At 44.2% G+C, this 21,471-nt stretch overlaps 1 protein-coding gene across 3 annotated transcripts in view; it reads right to left on the reverse strand.

The window, feature by feature from the left end:
- LOC130171930 (nectin-2-like) overlaps positions 1-21,471 on the reverse strand; it is a 77,406-nt gene that overhangs the window by 21,586 nt on the left and 34,349 nt on the right. Inside the window, exon 7 of one of the 3 annotated variants that reach the window (XM_056380267.1) lies at positions 8,814-14,043. The exons of the other annotated variants lie outside the window; for them this stretch is intronic. Coding sequence (XP_056236242.1) covers positions 13,457-14,043 — 587 coding nt within the window. The 3' untranslated portion in view covers positions 8,814-13,456. Of the gene's footprint in view, positions 1-8,813; positions 14,044-21,471 lie in introns of those variants that run through there. 3 annotated transcript variants of the gene reach the window in all.

Below are 21,471 nucleotides of genomic sequence, written 5' to 3' on the forward strand. Positions count from 1 at the left end.
TCATCATCTTTGTTTCCAATTAGTTTTTACTCACAAAGAAAATCATCACAGTTGATCAAGCTAAAATGATTAATTGATTGACAGAAAAATAACTTGCAACTACCTTTTCTATTCTTTTCTAATATTTTTCAGTTTCTAACTACTACTCAGATAATTAAAAAAAGAAAACAATACATTTGAAGACATCGTCCTCAGCTCCTGGAAATTGTGATGATCAATTTTTACTGTCTTCACAGAAAAATAATCTGCAAATTAATCTTAAAAAAAAAAAAAAAAAAAAAAAAAAAAATCATTGGTTGCACGTTTACATATAGATACTGCTATAAATAGTACGGTGTAAAAACTGGGAACAAGCCACATTTAAACACACTGCCGCAGTGTCTTTCTACCTCTCCCACCTCTCCACACTAATGAATAGCAATTGGGCGACAGAAAACCCTGAAGCACTAGAGTAAAAGTGGTATTAAGAGGAGGACAGCAGGGTAAAGGGCCTTAAAATAGGATAAATGAGTAGGAAAAACTAAAGTCAGCGCACACACTTGGCCTTTAACACACCCAGACACACACCATGGCAAACCAGGTACTAGACGCTACAGTATGCAAGCATGTTTTCTCTGCAGGCAGAAGTGTTTTGATATAGAAATGTAACAGCTCCATATATCATGATGGTGAGGCCCTATGGAGGATGAACGACCTGCGAGCAGTACCTGGACAGTGTGTGTAATACATAGATAAATAACTGGGAAGTAGGAGCCATATGGTGACACACAGACTCCCGGAGAAAGCATGTAAAGCACGGCACTATAGCACACGATGATAAACAGACCAGAAATAGAAGGATTGGACCAAAGCAGGCACTTGTTAGTAAGAGTTTTGTTTGTCTGAATCCCCCGGGAATGACGGTTGTTTGGGAGGGTAATGACTTAGGAAAACTGAAATGTACTGGAACATAAATTAATCAAAATATGAGCACTGCATTCATGCACCCCATGAGTGCTCTGTACTGTCTATTTTTGCAGATTATACCCTATTGTAAGTGCGCAACAAAGACAGTTCCAGCTATTACACGCAGTGAACAGAGCATAATTCTCCGTCGATGTTTCCGCTCACTGCTCCTGTTGAGGGCAGGCTGGTCAGATCTGAGTAGTGGGGGTGGGATGAACCAGTCATTGCTGTCAAGGTGGCAAAGATCACATCCACGTCTGTGAGAGCGATAATCAACTCCTGTTTACAAACATTTCACGTAGATCCCCTGTGATGCCAAAAAGCAAAATTTGAATAACACTTAATTTCCTCCTCTAAGATAAGACCTTTTGTCCATTCAGGACGATTTCACTCTATCACTGCCCTAAGCTGACAGTTAAACGGACAGGAGATGGTGCAGCGTTGCTGTGCTTCGCATGGCAATGCTGAGCCATTTTCTAAACTCAGCTCTCCCCCTCTTTCTCCCATTATACACTGAAGTGCACTTCAACAGTGCAGTGAATCGGGACTGTTACCCATGATGCCTTGGCTGCGGGGGTTGAGTGACAGGCGACATAGTTGAAATCACTGAGAGGAGGACGAGTTAACAAGGGGCCACAGGAATACAGGAGACCCTCAGCAGGTGATGTTGTGTGGTCAGGGACCTCCACAGAGACTCACACACACAAACACACACACACGCAAACACATGTAAACACACACACAGACACCAGTGTAAAGGACAGTGTCTGGCAACCATTGCTTCTACAGATTAACAGCTTGGAGCAGTTTCATGTCGTGCATAAAGATTTCTGTCTCTAGGAGCAATAATTAATGGGTTAAAATCAATCAATGGGTGTATATCCCTTTTAAAATGATGCCTCTGGGTTCAATAGCACGAGATTGGAGATGTGTTGGAAATGAGAAAAGAGGAAGCAGAATGATTAGAGAGGATTTTACACCCCAGGATTGGTTGGACAGTGTTGGATGTGGCAATCCAAAGACACACATACAGAGCTACACGCCCGCACACACCGTTCTTTAACAGATTTACAATGCTCTAACATTCAGTCGGCAGCAGACGATAAGAAGATAGGAGCGACAGAGAGGAGGACGGGGCAGGAGAAGTGATTACAGGGAAAGAGATGTCTAGATAAGATGACAGACAGATGAATGGGGAGGCAGTCTCTGGATATAAAGAAGAAGCTGACACATGCATATGAACAGACAAAGCAACACACACACACACACACAATTTTATGAAGCAACACACACACACAATTTTATGAAGTTCTTACAGTCCTCTCTGCACTATGGCTGTTATTTGGCCAGTGCAGATAACATCACTTTGGACTGCTGATGAAGGCTCACAGTCCAGTCCGCTCCATCACTTCACCACACTGTATAAACTGGCAGACTTAACACAGGAAACCCATGCAGTGGATAAATATAGAGCAGGGTGATGTTGAGTGTCACTGTTGATCAACATTTGGTGGTTGTTGTGATTTTTAAAAAATATAATTAACAATAACAAGCAAATTATTGTACTGTCAAAGAGGGAAATGATGATGTTGTTTTTTACACTCGTTCTGTAGAGTTGATTTATTCTAACCAGCACTTTATGTGGTTATGTAGGTATGAACATTAATAATAAATACAATAGACATGATATACTTAAGTATTCAGTGTTATACATGTGTGCATAATATGTGAAATACATATGAAATCTTTAAATGGAATACATCATCATATAGCTATTAATATATTGTATTAAATACAATAATAATATAGTAGTCATATAGGAATGATAGTGATCTAAGTAATGTAAAATAATATAGTGTTAGATATGTTACTTCTAACACAAAATTACTATTTAAACAGCTAGTCCTGTCGTACTAGTATATATTATCTATTGGCAGATGTATTTTATCTGCATTGTCGACACAGAAATTTCCATCAGGATGTTATCTTGTTTTATTAACATCTTACTACCAAAATTAGTTATCGACTTGTTTTGTCTGATGGAATGCATAACAGTCACACATCAGTCTTTTTATTTATATATATATATGCAATTTTGCCTATATGACTCCCATGGTGATACATACCGTATAAACATCATCATCAGAAAATATTCTCATTGGTATCATGATACATACACAATGGTAACGGCCACACATGCTTATTTAATGATAATTGGGTTGTGGTGTAATTCAATTCTAATGCACTTTGGAAACAACAGCACAAATATTAGTTGTTCAACTGCAAACAGGAAACATTCCCGCTGAACTCCCACGCAGAAAAAAAGCATACATTTGCATGCACGTTCCGTACTGTCAGACAGGCAAACATCTGCACAGCAGTTACATACGCTAATGAACACGAACACAATCATACACCATTTGCTGCGGACTTGGCAGGCCCCAGAAGTCTATCTTGAGTCCCTAAGACCAAATATTTGCAGACTTATTTTGTTTTTATCTTCATATTCATCTCTCATTCTGTATGTTTATATCTGAGTGTATGCAGACGTGCATGTGCCAGTGCGTGCATGTACTTTGTAAGAGCTGCCTGTTGAGACGGTGAATTAAACAGCAAGTGCATTTGATCTGCAAAGCACTCCAGGGCAAATACACACAAAATGAGACACACACACACACACACACACACACACACACACACACACACAGAGGCTTGCATACAGCATCAAAATCATTTCCGTCACAGAATCTATTCTTAGGAGCAGCAACAAACCATTCTTTCCCTGATATAAATCTCTTTTATTCATACCCACACAGTCACGCACGCACACACACACACACACACACACACACAGACAGACATGTGCACTCTTAGCTCAAAGCTACACTCCCTGGTGGTCATACTGCATTCACATAATGTTCTTTGTTTTTTATTTTCTACAACAGGATTTGTTCCAGGTAACTCACAAACACGCAAGCACACTCGCTGCATCTTTCATCTGGTGGTGGTTGGTGTTTGTGCAGGTGTGTCGAGGTCAGCAGCACTCTGAGGATGTCAAAGCTTCTTTCCCTCTCTCTCCGTCACACATGCACACACACACACACACACACACACACGCACGCACGCACGCACACAAGCACACACAATCTGATCTATGAGAAGCTAAATCAACACAGCTGCAAAAACTCAGTCCTCATCATCCTCCTCCCTTCACTCAGCCATCTCCGCTCCATCTTTAATCAGGCTTCTCCTTCCTCTCTCTGTTCTGCTTTTTACCCTTTTGCTCTCTCCGTCCACCCCAACTCCACTGCTCCTCCTTTCTCCTCTCTTCCCCTGTATGTTCAATCTTGCATTAGTCACTGTTAAATTTATATACTAGCTAGCTCTCTGTAGCTTCTGCCAATGCACAAGGCCTCAGATCTCACCCCTGCACCTCCTCTTCACTCTCCACACACCATCATGCCCTCTTTGACCTCCCTCCATATTACTGCCCTCACTCTATCCCTCTCTCCCTGCCCTTCTTTGCCCTCCCAGCAGTTGGCCGAGCATGTGCTACCCCGGGGGAGATGAGGCTCATCCGCCCAACAATGCACCGCAACCACCCTGTTACCTCCAGTCCTGTCAGCACGGGACAGGAAGAGTAAACGCCCTGGAGCCTCCAGGGGAAACAGGAGCATACACTTCCCCCTGTCTGTCTGCCTGGTTGTGTATTTATAAATGAGTGTGTGTGTGTGTGTGCACATTTTTGTACGTGTGCAGTAGACACACATCTCAACAAACTGAATGACCAGAAGCCAGAAGATCGGATGTTATCGTTTACCGCAAGAAGAAGAGGAATGATATGATTTCCAATTTCCTGTGATTATTTACATATGCCATTTCCTCTGCACTCTGATTTCACCTCGCTCGACATGATAACACTTTGTTAGAGGAAGTACCATTCAGGTACTTTTAAAGTAACCTCTTGAGAAAAATGAGTATATTAGTTCGACAGCTCATCGCTCTTTAACATTTAATGTTTTGTATATATCAAAGAGGCTATCTGTAAGTTTTCTCTGTCACTGAACATGGTTTCTTGCCAGGAGTGGGTGTAGGTGATTGTGGTTTGACAAGAGCTTCCTCCATTGTTGTATTAATTTATAATACACCCTCTGAGCAGCGCTACATCTTCAGGGCAGATTGAAGTCTGCAGTGAGTCGATGTTGGAAAGTGATGAGATGAGCTGGGGCTAGCTGGCTAGTGTGCTAACATCAAAAGAAAAGACGTGATAGAGACTAAGAGTTAACATTGGTCTTGCTTTCCGTCGCTGGAGACAGCTCTCGGTGAGTAAAGGAATTAAGTTGCATTTTATTATCATCTTAGGTAGTAAGTCAGTGCATGTTTCCAGAGTAAATAGTGGATGAGCGGTTTCTGCCTGAAGCTACTGCAATCCCAGCATTCACCCAAAACAAACTCCACTAAAGTAACTAAGCTAGACAAGATAGCGGATCAGAACAGATAGCAAACTCCCAGCCCTTTCCACAAAACAAACAAAGATACCAGCTGCACTGTAACCTGTTCCACTGAGAAGTACCTTAACCCAATTTAACATCCACAAAGCACCATGGTCAGAAAACAAATTGGTCTCTTACATACTGACTCTCCAATTTGTCACAAACTGGCTCAGACAGTGTGAAATTAAGGACTCCACATGAGAGATTTAAAAAAAATATTGATTCAAATTTCATTTCAATAAAACAAGGGAGTGTGAAAGTGAGCAATATCAACGGTGAAAGTAATAACTGGGTGTGGGAAATACAGCACAGTAAGAAATGATTAGGGCCACAGTGTGTGTGACATTTGGTTTTGGGTGCAATGTCTCAACAAACATTAATGCCCCCCGCGGGCTGAATTGTAACAATTGTGGTGACCCCTACACTTTTTAATCTAGTGCCAATATCAGGTCAAAGTTTTCATTTGTCCAACATGTTGGTTTACAACAGGTTTTAAATTGCCATCAGCCTCAGCTAGTAGTAATCGGCAAATGTAAAGTAAGATAGTGAAGTTTACCCGCCTACCTGCTGAACATCAGCATGTCAGCATTGTCCCTGTGAGCATGTTAGCATGCAGACATTAGCATCTACCTCAAAGCACCACTTTGCCAAAGAACAGCCATACAGAGTTGCTAGCATGGCTGCAGACGCTTATTATCATTATTATTATTATTATTATTATTATTATTATTATTATTATTATTATTATATGTGCTGCAGCTATCTTCATCATCTTACTTTCCTCCTTCAGTTCAGTCTCCAGCAAATGAAATGCGTGCTTGAATTGAGGTCAGATGGGCCAACTTGGCCAGTGAAGCACATTCCACTGTTTCACCATAAAAAACTCCTTAATTAACTTGTCTCCATTCTTAGTGTAATTGTCCTAAAACTGGAGGACTATGTGCTACAGTTAGAGCTATTAGTCAAATCCAATCTGCTGGAGTAAAGAACCAAAACAATGAGACACATATCACTGTCAGTTAAAGAATGAGCCAGTTAAAAGATAGTAAGACGCACACAGCTGGAGATTTAATGATTCACCACAGGCAAGAGAGAAAAGCCGGTTGCTTTCAAACCAATAAAAATATGCAGGAGCCTACTTTCATAATTGAGGGCAGAGGCAGACACTTGCTTTAATCCCTGTGAACACCCAGGTCACTACATCCATCACTCAGACATCCATGCAACAGGCCTGGCCATTCATCACTCACTCTGGGATTTATTAGTCAGGTCTGGAACCAGAGGGCGAGAGGTTAAATGAGGAGCATTGTGTTAGCGGTTATCAGCATAGAGAGCCCAAAGTGGGTCTGTGTGCTAATCTCCACACACAAACACACAGCCAGCCCATCAGATGTTGAATCAACACTGAGGCCGTAGCTGCCAGAGCTGCAAGTCCAACATACAACCCTGCACGAAGCTGCATGTGTGAAACAGTACAAACACACACACACACACACACGTACATCACATGGTTGCGTGCGCACACACACCAAACAATCTGATAAGACTCAAATCCGTAAACACTTTTACACTTTGCAAACATTCTGTGGAAATCTGATCTGTCTGCAGCCCAGCGAAGCTCCCAGCAGGTGCCTAAACACATGAATGTTTTTTAGCACACTGTATGACCAAAGAACACACTCACACGCTCTCCCTCTGTCAAATACATTCTCACACACAAACACATACACACACACACACACACACCTTGGAATAAACAGGGCCACAACCAGCTAGCCGGATTGCCCAGGGGTACTGCACCATGTCTCATCACTGTAAGCTAATGTTGAACACGGTGGTAGTGCTTGGCGTAGCTGCTGTCACTTTGGCTTCAGATCCAGGTTATTTGCTTGGAGCTCAAATAGGCCAGGTTCTGCATTACGGGGTCACCGCTTTCACATGAGGTGCATACCTTTTTCTGTGACAAATGCAGATAAAAATGCAAGTGTTGCACAAGCTTTTGTTCCTATCTGCGGCTTAAAAGCCTTTCTGCTGTGCTCGAGTCTTTTACATTCAGCTAGAAAACCAAAGGAGTCACTGTGTGTCTGTGTGCGCACGCCTATGTGTGTAAGTGCTCTCCATCTCGCCAGCCTCAAATCCAAAGCAATTAGAGAGGCCAGATGGTGGGCTGGACTCACAGTAAATAGCTGTGCATTGACAGAAGAAGCTTGCAACAAAAATGAACTGTGACAAGTAGCCAGGATGGCACACAGATAACATGATGGCATCACCGAGGACACATCGCCATAAACTGACTGTCTCCATTGTGGCGACGTTAATAGCAGAACTTGATTGTATCGTTTGTTGGGGGACACAGAGGAGGTTTTTGTATGTAAACCAAATGAGGCAGGTGCACATGCACGCATGACCACACTCATGTGCTCATATGCCAGCACATTCATACATAAACCTGTACACACACACACGCACTAACACACACACACACATATATATATATATATATATATATATATATACACACACACACACAGAGGCAGACAACCCTCTACATGCCCTTCTGTTAAAATTTGACTGAACCAGTTTGGTTTCATCAGAGTTCAAACAATGCAGCCTTTGAGAGGCGCTCCATTCACTCAGTTTCAGCTTGGCCTGCACATTCCCCAACTGAAAACACAAACTGCCTCCCTGCAGGAAAAACCACTGAAGCTACAGCATCACATTCCTCAACTCTATCCTATTCTCAGTGTGTGTACAGCATTTGCCTGAGAGGTGTTTGGGCCCCAGTCAATGATTATATTCATGCATCTTGAAATAAGAGTGTGCATGTGCTCTTCATCATCATTATACTCAGGTGAAAAGCCTGGAAAATATGCCCTTTAAACAACTACAGCAGTCTCCTACATACCTGTTACCAAGGCAGCAAGTTTACTTCAGCCAACCAGGACACATATACAAATCAGAGAGACTTGGAGGAGGTGGAGCTACAGTACAGGACAACTGTAATCCACAAAATGGCTTCTGCTATTCCTGTGCTCAATTTCCTATAAGCCTGTTATCACACCTCTGTTGACTGACACACACACACACACACACAGATTTATCAAACCTGAAATGAGACAAACAGCCAGACCAGGAAATGAGTGAAAAAAAAAATAACACAGGGGGTTGATGTCTGGAGTGAGAATGATGGGTGACAAGAGACAGGACAGGGAGGCCACTTCATATCCCGATCAATTAATCTATAAATCTAATCAGTGAGAATCAATGAGTGGCGCTTTAGTTCAATCTGGCTCCTCAGTCATCCAAGCTCACCTCAAGTGTTAAAGAGACAGAGGGAAGAAAATGAGAAACAGATACCACACGCTGCAACACTGGAACATTTCAAAAACCGAGAGATCTTTAATACAACCAAATACGAAAAAAAAAAATATATAGAAAGACTCGACAAAATGGTGACAACAATTGTAATTCGGTCTTTTTCCCAAAATAAATTTAAAATTAAAAAATACAAAAAAGAAATAAAAAACAAAAAAACATCTTTTACACAGAGCAGTCAATAATAAAAAGCACATTTTGGGGTAAGACTGTTTTGTTGTGTGTACAGTTCATTTGTATAGAAGAAGCACATTTGCCAGTTTTGGCAGCAATCACAGCGCAGCAGTCAAGAATAAAGCACTCAGAAAACATAAATTATAAAGCACTGCAAAATAACAGAAAAGAGGAGAAACTGTAATAGGAGAAAATAAATCCTTCATGCTTGCTGTCACTGAGAAATACACAAACGTGACACCATAAATTAGTAATTCTTTTTCTCTGCTACATATTTATATATTTATACTATGTACACAGGAAGGTTTTCTTTTTTTTTTTTTCCTTTTATGTGAGTGAGATGGGAGATGTTAAGGCTTTGATTAGTCATCAGATGTTTGTAGCTAAAGAAATAGCAACAGTATGTGGCTTTCTGGAAAAAGAAAAATGTCGGGTATTTTGACTATCTAACCTTGTGCTAGACCCAGGCGAGGAATCGTGGATTTCTCTGAAAGCCTTACTTGGGTACCGAGGTGGGTGGCAACAGTGTGTGTATGTGTATGTGTATGCGTGGAGTGTGTGTGTCTGTGGAGGCGGTCGCGGTGGCGGAGGTGGCTAAAGTCGAAAAGCAACATTTTGGAGACGAGTAAGAAGTTGTGACTCTCTAAAAGCATTCAAAGGGAATCTGGGAGGGGGAGGAGGTCAGCGCAGTGGCATTTTTATGAAAGCTATATTTCCCATGTAGGACAAAAGCGCGACAGTCAAACCCTTTCCTAAATTGCCTGTTTCTTTGACACTAGGTGAAAAGGTGTGTGTGCGTGTGTGCGTGCATGTGTCCCTGAACGTGTAGTCTGTCTCTGCTCTGTATGGTCATTGATTTGTGGTTGGACTATTTTGGGGATAGAGAGCAATGGAGCAGGGGACACATCATGCTGTGGTTCTTTCCACTCAAACAGGACATGGTATATGTCCTGACAGAGCCACTGAGAAAGAGGAGGAAAAAGTAAGTAAGTATTAGTGTTTTTGTGTGTGTGTGTGTGTTTGTGTGTGTGTCTTCGTTTGCAGCTATGCGAGCACATTTGTGTGGGCTTATGTCAGGAGATGGCAGAGTTGTCAGGTATGTGGTGTCTTCTGCACAGTTTGGCTGTGGGAGTGAGCATAATGAGAGTGACTGAGGGGTGTTTGTGTGTGGGCGAATGTTTCTCTGCATTCTGCCTATGTATATGTACAGTATGCGTGTGTGTGTGTCCTCGAAATGCACAATAATATCTTCAGTTTGCCGGTTCGCCATGGTGACAAAGAGTGGCTTCTCAGGTTAGAGCCCCCATGGTGGCGAGAGATGTCCCAAAGCCTCTGAGCATACACACACACACACACACACACACACACACACACACACACACACACACACACACACACAGCACTGACTCAGACACAACACAGACCATTGCTTGTGTGGTTATGGCCTACCTGATAAATTATTGTTATTGTGTGTATTTTGGCATTGTGCATGGTGTCTGTCAGGGAGGAGAAACCAATTGTGCAGGGAAAAAAAAAAAAAAAATTGTGTGCTTATTATGTGGAAATGCAAAAATAAAAAAAATAAAAAAATAAAAAGGATACGAGCATGTAGAATTTTTTCCCCCGAAGTAAAATCGACTTTAGGCTTTAGGTAAACTAAGCTCAGTCAGTTCGGTATGTTGAAACATCCAAACTACTGAGGTATTCATTTGATTAAAAATTACATTCTCAATGCCCTCTGAGACATTTGAACTGTAGGGTTAGCAAACCCAGGACTCCTTCATTATTACTTCCACAACACTGGCAACACTGGCTCCATTGATCTGATATTTACAATTTCATAAATATCCACATTTTCACGAGAAAAATAAAAATGCTTACATATATAGTACACAGATACCTCACACCAAAATGTACATACAACAGTTTTGTCCCTTGTCGCCATTTTTTTTTTTTTTTTACCCCGAAAAGAAAGTATTATACTCATATTTCTCTTTGTAGTGGTGACACACACAAGTGCAAAAATAAGTAATGCATTTTTATTTTGAGTGTCTGTGGTAAAATCAGCTGTGATCTGTAAATGTACTTAACCCCAGTTTGACAGGAGTTGCATTTATGTATACGCTAAGGCCATTAGACAATAATTGAACACGCTGGCTTACAGTTTGCCAGACAGCACTCAAACGCTAAACACTCTATTTTTGTCATCTGCCTCCTGTCTCTCTCCTATTCTCTCCCCGCCTCTCTGAAGGTTAACAGCCATCACTATGGCAAACAAGGACTGTCTAACTCTATATAGGTACTTGCATTGTACGTGAGTGTGTGTCTCGTATCCATAGTTCAAGGTTAAAAACAGCCACGGTAAGAAACGCGAGTAAGTGCAGTCATTTGAGCTCTTGGCAATGGGTCACCCTGCATTTGACCTCATGACCTGCAGCCAACTGCAACCCAGATCTTTGCTGGGCCTTACAAGAGGTCAGTACAGTCATCTGGACCACACTCACCAGATTCCCAGTGGGTCAAAGGGGAGTTGATTAGAAGGCCAGGGAGAGCATGATTAGAGGAGCTACAGTAGTGGCTTCTCTGCAAGATTGTCCGTCACAGTCATCCAGATACAGTGACGCATGCACACGTGCACACTAAGCCTCAAAGACAGTAGTGTACAGTAGACGTGGAGCAGTGTTTGTTTGAGTGGGCCTCCGGTGGCTTGTTAGAGGGATAAATTAACAGTCAGGAGACAATCAGCCCTGAAGCTGCATCATAAAGGGCCATTTCACTGCTTGTTGCCTGTTAGTCAATACGACTCCCATAGCGTCGCGGCGGATGCGACGTTTATGTCTCTCGATCAATTCACTACATTTAACAACATCTGCTAATGGACAGAAAAATTACATGATCTCATTGAAAATCTATCTAACCTAACGCAGTCGCCCTTTGGAGGTAGGGTTCCGTTACATCTGGCCATTTACTAAAGTACGGGAGGAGGTGGTGGTGTCTGTGCAGCGGAGTGAACATGGCCTCTCCAGGTGGATTAGACAGTCCTGGCATGTCAGGGCAGGCCGGCCTGGAATAGAGTAAGTGGGGCGTTTGACACATCGGGAGCAGTAAAATACTCCCCTGCTCTCTTTGGCCCTGACCTCGACACTGCCCTGGATAAATCATAAACTCCCCATAAACACCGGGAGAGAGAGAGATAGAGAGAGAGAGAGAGAGAGGGAGAGGGAGAGAGAGCGAGAGATGGAGGGATGATAGAGATAGAGGTGGAAGGAGGGAGGGGGGAGTGGGGGGTGGGGTGGAGGGATCGCCACGTCATAAACGATAAGTGGTGGCAATCTGTTGGTCCCGGCTAAGCGAGCGACTTCACGGCTCATTACCAATCAAGCTCCTCCTGTCAGGAGCGCTCTGAAGAGACGGGGGATGAGGAGGAAGAGAAAAGAAGAGACGTGCTCCTCTCTCGTCCTCCTGTCTCCTGCATCCCTCTCTCCATCCCTGTCAGATTGGCTACACCTCATTCCCTCATCTCTTGTTTACCGTCTCTTACCTCCAGGCACAGTACAAAAGTTTGCATGTGAAAACCTTGTTAAGAACTTGGTTTCAAACTCTGCAAACTTGCTTTGTTAAATTCAGCCACTCTTGTGTTTGTGCAGCACATAAGGACCTAATGTTCTTTTTAAATTTTGTAAATTCAAGAGTGTCTTCTGTGGCTGATAGTTTGCAGAGATGGTATTTTTTTTATTTTTTTTTATTTAAGTTTGAGAAGAAGGCAGAGAGAGTGGAAAGGAGAACGCGCGAGCAGATATGAGCAAATACATTGTTCTCTTTTCTAAATCACCTGCTGGTTACTACCTATACCCCCCAAATGTTTTTCCTCACAACCCATCACTATGTACTAACTTCCCACCGGCTGTCACGGCACGACGCGTTACCGAAACAAAAAGGTTTCCCACGGGAGGATAGAGAATAGCTGCAAAACATAACTGCTTGACAACCCCTTCCACTTCTACTTGTTTTGGTGAAGATAAGAGTGAATATGCAAGTGCAATGCCTCCTCTATAGCCAAGCCTGTATCATGATTCCATTATCCTACTCCCACACTACATAGTTTCTCTCTTTTAGTCTGTCTGTCAAGAGTCCTTGTCAAGGTCCCAGTGATAGTGATAGCATGAGCAGAAGTGGTGGGAGACAAGTTGTTTCTTTTCTGTTTGATTTTCAGCTCTCAGGGACCAGATAACAGCAACACTCCTTTCAGAATATCCCACCACACCTCCTCCTGTTCATTCAGTTCATTTTGGGGCTGCACTGTGATTAATATTAAGCTATATTTAGAATCAATTTTCAAAAAATAAAAGCGGAATCATCTTCTCTTCTCCATCAGACAGGGACGAGACCCTGAAGCCACAAAATCCTCGGGAGGGAACCTCCATCCCTCCCTTTTTCTCCTCCTCCTTTCCTCTCATCCTCCTTCTCTTCTATACGTAAACTGCAGTCCGTGAGATGACAGAGCCATCCCGCTGGGACTCCATGTCGTCATCCAGGTAATCTCCAATCATATCCTCCTGGTCATTGTGTGGGCGAAGCTGAAGGATGGGGGCGCCTCCAGTGAAGTGGTCATACCTTTCCTCCTCCTCCAGCTCATCAAACTTCCTCCTCTCCCCGTCGTCTAATTCATTGCTTAGCAGGATGTCTTGGGCGGTGGGTGTAGTGGCGACAACTTCAGGCCGACCCCCAATGGTGAGTGGCTGGTGGTGGTTGTTTTTCTCTCCGAGGCCCTGGTGGGACGAGCTCTCGTTGTAAACGTAGATGGGGCCATTGTTGTTGCTGCCTCCGACTCCGCCGCTGCCTGCGCCTCCACCTGTGCCATTCTTGCTGGCCTTCTTCCCGCCGCCAAATATGCGCGTCTTCATATCGCTGCCGCCATTGGCGCGGTAACCCTGCTGTTGCCTGCGGCTACGGGTGACAAGCACGGAGATGAGAGCGACGACCAAAAGGAGGGCCAGCAGGGAGCCAATCACAGCTCCTGCCACCACGCCGGCATTGGATGGGTTCACTGAGGGCTCTGTAGGTGGGAGGAGAGGCAGGGAGGGAGAAAAAGGAAGAAAAGGAATATGGTTGAGAAACGGGAAAAAAAGAGATCAGTGTGAAACATAGAGAGAGGGCAAGGAGGAAAATAGAGACAGCATAAAAAAGGAGACGCAGGAAAGGGAAATGTCAAGGAAAAACGACAGAAAGGGGAAGAACACAGAGAGAAGGTAGGGGTTGGATGATGTCAGTGGTAATGGTCTGAACTGCATTCAGTCAAGTGTGTAAGAGTGCTGAGGTGTCAGTACAGTCAAGTGCGTGTGTGTGTGTGTGTGTGTGTGTGTGTGTGTGTGTGTGTGTGTGTGTGTGTGTGTGTGTGTGGTGTGTGTGTGTGTATGTGTGCTGAGCTTTTCCTGCTACTCTGACATTTCCTCCTCTTCCCTCAGAGCTGCTCCTGTCCCCGTTCCCACAGCCACGCCACAACAACGTCTCAGCCACGTTTCCCAGTGTGCTGGCTTTGAACAGCGAGGGTCTGTCCAAGGCTCACCGCAAATCACAAAGTACGGCAGTGAGGGGTGGGGGGGTGAGAGTGCCGGCCACACACAAACACAAACACATACACACACACACACTCGGACAAAAACACTTTCTGAAGGAGCGGAATATGGCGTGTGCAGGGCAGAACAGGTGGAGGCCATGCAGAGGAGGAAGATAATGATGGATGGAGCAAGGGGACGGTGGAAATTCTATGAATAACAGGATGAGGAGGAGGAGGAGGAGTAGGAGGTGGCGGGTTGAGTGAGTGACAAAGTGACACATCGGAATGACAACTCCTCCTGGAAGCCATGCACAAAGAGCAGGGGGACAGATTGGCACTCCTCTTCGCTTCTGTAAACCACAGGCTCTGCTTGAGCGCATGTCAGTCCTACATGTGTGACCACTTTTACGCCAGCATGTCTGAACGCACATTAAAAGCAGCCATTTTAAGTTCATTTGAAATTAGACAGAGGATTTGCTACAGCGCAAAATTGGCTGAGGAGTACAACTAGGGCTCCATCATCCAATACACTGCCGTTCAGTTTGTGCGTCTGTTTGTAAAAATAAAAAAAATAAAAAACTCCAGGGAGAGGTAGTGGTGTCTAAATCAGGGTTGTGAAGATATCCCATATGACTCGTCAGCCATATAGTGCTCTTCCTCTGAACTCACACTACCCACTCCCTTGACATCCTTCTGCACTGATATTAGAGCAGTGTTTTAAAAGCAGTTATTTGAACAGCAAAAGATACAACTGCTTTTGCAGGGGGAAAAACAGTTAAGATTAAGGCTTGGTATTGTTTGAAATTTTTGAATTCATGGTGGCAATTGTATGCCCGAGTTTCAGAACCAAATCTCTACACCAAAATGATACCTTTTCTCACTTCCAGCTGTGAGGAACATAATCATGCTTTTCTACAGAGCCTTTTTTCTTCTATTTGTCAAAATGAGCCTTCACACATGCATAAGCTAAATTTGCAGCTGAATTCAATCTGGTATCAGCAAAATTATGGTTGAAATGAGGACATTTCTGATAAAAAGTCAGGGCAACCAAAATGAGAATCTGACCGAGCATTCAATGCAAGCTGTCAGTCGTCAGTACCATGGACGCATCTCAGTCGGCCCAGTTAAGACACGACTAGCGAATAAAACCACTGAAGCACAAGCACAGCGTTACTGCTTTGCACAGACTTTTCTGAGTCAGGAGTTCAGGGCTCTAAGTGCTGTCCAGGACTCTGACAACTCCCCACAGAAAGACCCTGTGAACATGTCCCCCATGTGGTCATCATCTATAACTCAGTGGGCAGGGAGTATGGCACTAAACACCGCCGGAGTTAAGGGTCGACTCCACCCACGTTGTTTGCGTTCACTGTACTCGGATGCACTTTGAATAAACATTTCCTCATGGAAATTCAAGGACGTTTAAGTATAGTAACTTAAATAGGAGGGAGGCAGCACTGTAGGATGACTATATTCCTTAAGCTGTTGCTGTAACGCGTCTTCCTGAGAGATTTAAAGAGTAAGGCTTTATCATTCCCACTTTTACAGGATTCGGAGCGTTCAAGTTTGGGGTATTTTTGATTTTTATTTTAAGTACTTGTTTATTTTCTTTGGATAATTCTTATACATCTTGGATTCTCCAGTAGCGACAAATAAAATGCTCTCAATCCCTGAAGAAGGAACATTGTCGTATAAACATCATCTTCTGGAATACAGTCTCTTTATTATGTGTAATTCTTCTTTTTGTATGTTATTGTTATTTCCATATTTATAGTGTATTGTGGTTTTATGAGAATGAAAGCTGTAAATTTATATGGTGTAAAAACCCAACTAGGGACAGGAGTTGAAAATTAGCAATAGCTATAAACTCACTGTGCAGCACATCAGCTTCATTCTCGGTATTGGAACCATGTTAAACTGCATCGTCCCTCTCAGAGCAACATTCAAATTAATTCAATGCTCACACTTCAGGTTTGAGCACATGAGCTACACAATAAAACTAAATAAGCTGTGGCTAGCTAAATGAATTTTTAATTTTAGTCCCTGGTTGAAAGTGATCAAGAGTGCCTAGCTGCGCCGAACATGCTCTCTGCTGTTGCTCTGGCTTTCCTCTCCTCTCTCGGCGCTTTTACGAGCCGCTGCAGAGGATTAGCCAGTAGACGCTGTTGTTGAAATCCCTGCCTAAAATTGAAAGTACCGAATCAGCCCGGTTTTATTGTCATTCCCATTTGAAATCCAGCAGAGGCCGGCCCCTCTTGTTAAGTGTACAGAGAGCCGACAGAATTACTCTCGTAACACCGATTCTTGTCAAGAGACGAAATGGCAGCCTACTGCTTTCTACACCTGTGCTGCTCTCCTCTTTATTTCTGCCTTTCTTCTCATCCACTACCCTTTTCTCCATCTCTGATGCCACTTTACCAGCTGTCTGCCGCATACACTTTCCCTGTCCTCTAAATCCATTTTCCTTGCCATCTCTCCAATTTGCGTTTGTATTTCTGTCAAAAGTTACTTCTCTCTCCTCTCCTTCTCTCTGCTTCACTTTCAACATATGCCTGGGGAAAAAATTAATAATTTCATGTGGGTATATTTTCTTTTCCTTTCTTTCAATTTCTCCCACCAGCCTCCCCAAGCACACAGTCACTCTCTCCTCCTGTTCTCCACCAAGCAGTGCTAAACATCCCTGTTCACACACATGAGAGTGAGAGCTAGCCCTCTGTGTCCACTTGTAACAGGAACACAAGAAATGCATTATCACCTCGGGCTCCATGGAGCTCCAGCACATGCGACGTGGCAACGATGTCTGTGCAAACTTAAGGCCGGATGGTGCTACGCATTGCTGTCTCATCAAAGGGTATTACGCTAAAATTTAAATGCAAATTCTCCCTAAATTCCATCCAATTATTTTTAATGCGTCGCTCAAGTCACTTCTTAAGAGTCTCTCTCAAAGTCTATGCTGGTAAATCCGTTTGTGAATGATAATTCATGTTTTATTCTGCCCTTCTGGAGTAATCTTAAAAGATTCAAGAGAGAGATGTAAAGGAGCCACCCCTGGCTCCCAGTACAGAGCCACTTCAGACCCAGACACATCCTAACAAAGCACCAGTGGAATTTATTTAAGTGGGTGAGAAAAGGACATCTCATAAACACATGCTGTTGGATGAGCCAGCACAAAAACTGCAATATGTATGATGTGTGGATAACGCCCCCCTCCCCTACACACACACACACGCGCGCACACGCACAATACTGAGGATGCCAAAAAAACAGCTTGTTTCTTATGAAGTCACATCCTGCATGACCGTAAGCTCCAAGTGACCGCAAGTAATGAGCGAGATGGGGCGGAAGTAACATCTACTGCAGCCTCCCAAAAACACACATGGTCACATACACACACACACATGCGTTCTCAAAGTAACACACACTTATGGTCATCAGTGGTCTGATTCTGGGTTGGGCTGCACCTAGAGCATAGCTTAGTAGTATTCTGTGTCAGCATGTTAAGTTATTGACTAGAGCGTGTGTGTGTGTGTGTGTGTGTGTGTGTGTGTGTGTGTGTGTGTGTGTGTGTGTGTGTGTGTGTTAATGAGGGGTGGGCAGGGGGCCAGTTGCAGGCTGGAGGGAGACTTGGCTCCATCAGACCTGTTCTCTGGCTGTTTTCGCATGGCCGGAGACACACACTGACAGACACAGATGCAGGCAGACACACACACACACACACACTTATACCAAACCCCAGTGGAGGAATGGGGCAAAGCCCCTTGCCCTTGAACTGTCTCCTCAGATGAGTCTTAAAATAGGAGAAAATGCACCAAATTGAGAGACAAACTCTTTTCTGTTGAACTGAAGAGCCCCTCAGACCATGCAGGGGATTCAATCGGGGCGATCTAATATTTTGAGGTTCAGATGAGCCACCCCTGTAAGGAACGATGGGGAAGAAAACAAGACAGAAGATGGAAGGAATCTGGGTTAGCCACACAAGAAACCCCCACCCCCCCTCACCCCTCGAGAGGAGCCTGGAATGGAGGGATGGATGGAGGGATGGAGAGTACTAAGCTGTGATTAAGGAAGAGCTACTGGTATTTAAGAGTTAAGCTTGGAGAGAGAGAGCGATAGCATGGACATGAGAGGGAAAGAGAGAGAGGATGCTGGGGGCAGGAGTCTCTTCTCTGAGCAGGGAGATCAGCGCCAGACTTGTGGAGGCTGAAAGACAACCTGAGAGAGATAAGGGGGGATGAGGAGAGAGCATATGCTAACTGAGAGGATGAGAGATGCGATGAAAAGCGCAAACTGCAGCGAAACAGATAGTGAGGGAGAGATAAATCGAAAGAAAGAGGAGGGGAGAGCCGGGTAGGATACATTTGTGTGTGACTAAGCAGCAGGATCGAAGATGAGAGGAGGAGAGGCAAGGAGAAGAGAGGACATCCATCCCTCTCTCTGCCTCCAGGTGCAAAGGACAAGACTGAGGGCAGAGGACACTGGCAAACACCCACACGGACACGCACTAGTGTGTATATCTGTGTGTGCATGTGTGTCATGCAGCTGTGGGGTATAAGGGAGAGGGGGACCTGCTATGCAGCAGGTGCTGGCCATTTCACGCCTGTCGGCCCCTCTTAGCCCTGTTTGTCTACACGCATTCACATTAGCCTCCATCGCACCTCCATCTGGAGTCAGTCCACATCTTTCTCTCGCTCTGTTTCGACAATTATGCACTCTTTCATTTCACTTAAACCAGCACTCGCTCAGTCTCTTTCTTTCTCAACACTCTCCATCTCTCCGCCTTCTTCAAACCTTCACTCTGACACTCGCTGGTTGCCACAGTCACCCCTTAACTGCCAGCGAATTTAGCTCACATCTTATCCTCCTCCTCCTCTTCCAGTGAGTAAGAGAGGAGTGGGAAGGAGGGAGGAGGTGGTCGGCTGCGAGAGAACAAGACCAGATGGAGGAGGGAGATGACGGGACAAGGATACTGTGGGAAGTTCAACACGGGAAGAGACCACAGAGACCAGAAAGAAAACAGAAAGAGGAGAAAAGGGAAGGAGAAAGTGGGATGACGAATGAGAGAGAGGAGTGGAAATGCAGGATAAAAAAAGACAGAGTGAAAAAAGAACGGATGGTGGAGTGAGAAGCGAAGCAGCCAGGAGCTGAAGCAGCAAAGGGTGACTGATCCGCTCTGAGAGGCTTGGAGACAGACAGACACACACGCTATGCTGAGAGATAGTGGAGGCCAGTAGCAGTGGAGATAGGATGCAGTGGCACAAGATTCCCATGGGAGTTTTAAATGCCGTCAGCATCCACTCTCTCTCCCTCCACCCCTCATGCCTCCGCTCTCTCCTTTTTCTGAGTGTGAGGACTGAATGCTGGCACCGATTTATCCTGGTGCACGTTCCCTTGCTTTTTTAGTCTGCCTCCATCCCCCCTCCCCTCTTCTGCCTGGATCTTTGTATCTTCCCTGGTTGTTGCTTGTAATACACAGCAGGAGATGGTGGCATACTTTGTGCTACACAAGCCAGCAACACTACTATGCAGCGGCAAAGAGTGGCCCCCAGAGGAGTGGTGACGCATGCTGTAGCACCACAAGGGACCTGAAGAAAGATGGGCGGTGAGAGGGAAAGACAGAAAAAAGTAGTAAAATAAGAAGAGACTGAGCAAGAGGACAAGAAAAAAAAAAAAAAAAAAAAAGAAAGGAAATGAGGGCATGAAGGAGCTGGGTGGCTCTTAAGATGTAGCCACCAGAGAAATGCACTTTTTTCCCCCATTAGGTGCAAGGTTTACCCGTATGTCAGCAGAAAATAACTTCCGGTTAAGTGCAGGCATGAGTCAGAATAGTAGAAGGGGATGTATTTTGTATGAGGTGAAATGCAGGAGTGAACCCTGTGCAGCTAAAACTATTGAGGAGGAGACGGAAATGGAAGTACGGGCTGTTTTCCATCTTGACTGGCTCCATTCTGGATGGTTTGACTCCCAAAACTTGAGGTGAAACAACAAGCTGAACAGCACAGAGACAGATGTATACACCCGAACACATACATATATATAACGAATACGAACCTGCAGACGCACAAAAAATACACAGTGTCTCAGAGCTAGTCTCGGCTAAACCCAAGGCATCACTGAAATCCACTTCAAAGTCAAAGTCAACAGTGTCATTGTCAGTGATATCTATCACTTTTACTGATTGCAGACTTGTGTTCAAGACAGTGATTCAAATGAAAACTGCTCATTTGCTTCGCTTTAGCCTCTCCTGTCATTACTGATGGCCAAGGGTACTGCTGAGGAGCTACTCAGTCACTTTTTTGATCATTACTTTAGGAGGACGAACTGCTCTCTCTCATTTAAGAAAAGGAGAAGAAAAGCGAAAACTGGAATGAGAAGGGCCATCTAATTCTATGTGCAACGCTCTCTGTGTGAACTACGACTAAAAACCTTGTGAAAACCTCCGCTTTGTAAATGCCATCTGATGTTCAAAAGGGGATAGACAGACCTTGGGTGCCGCCAAGGCAAAGAAACGTTGATAATACTGTGTTATTGAGTGCATGCAAAGACACGCAGAAGAAGTGACATGCATTCTTAATATGACACAGGGAAAAATAGATGACGAAAAGTTGAAGGGGAAAACCCAAAAGAGCGCAAGTGCATGCACACAGACACTCACACATACTCGCTCAGGCATTCACAGACATACTGATACACACACATACACACACACACACACACACACACACACCATGGACAGAGCAGCTGGACCCTTTAGCCCTACGCTACACACAACAAGTCCCAAGACCCAAGACAGTCCTCAGCACAGAGAATATGTTTGTGTGTGTGTGTGTGTGTGTGTGTGTGTGTGTGTGTGTGTGTGTGTGTGTGTGTGTGTGTGTGTGTTCATGTGACATGTGAGGCAGAACCAGGTACATCCCTGGGGAAAGACATAAG

The sequence above is a fragment of the Seriola aureovittata genome, chromosome 7 (genome assembly GCF_021018895.1).
Source record: "Seriola aureovittata isolate HTS-2021-v1 ecotype China chromosome 7, ASM2101889v1, whole genome shotgun sequence".
Classification (NCBI taxonomy): Eukaryota; Metazoa; Chordata; class Actinopteri; order Carangiformes; family Carangidae; genus Seriola; species Seriola aureovittata.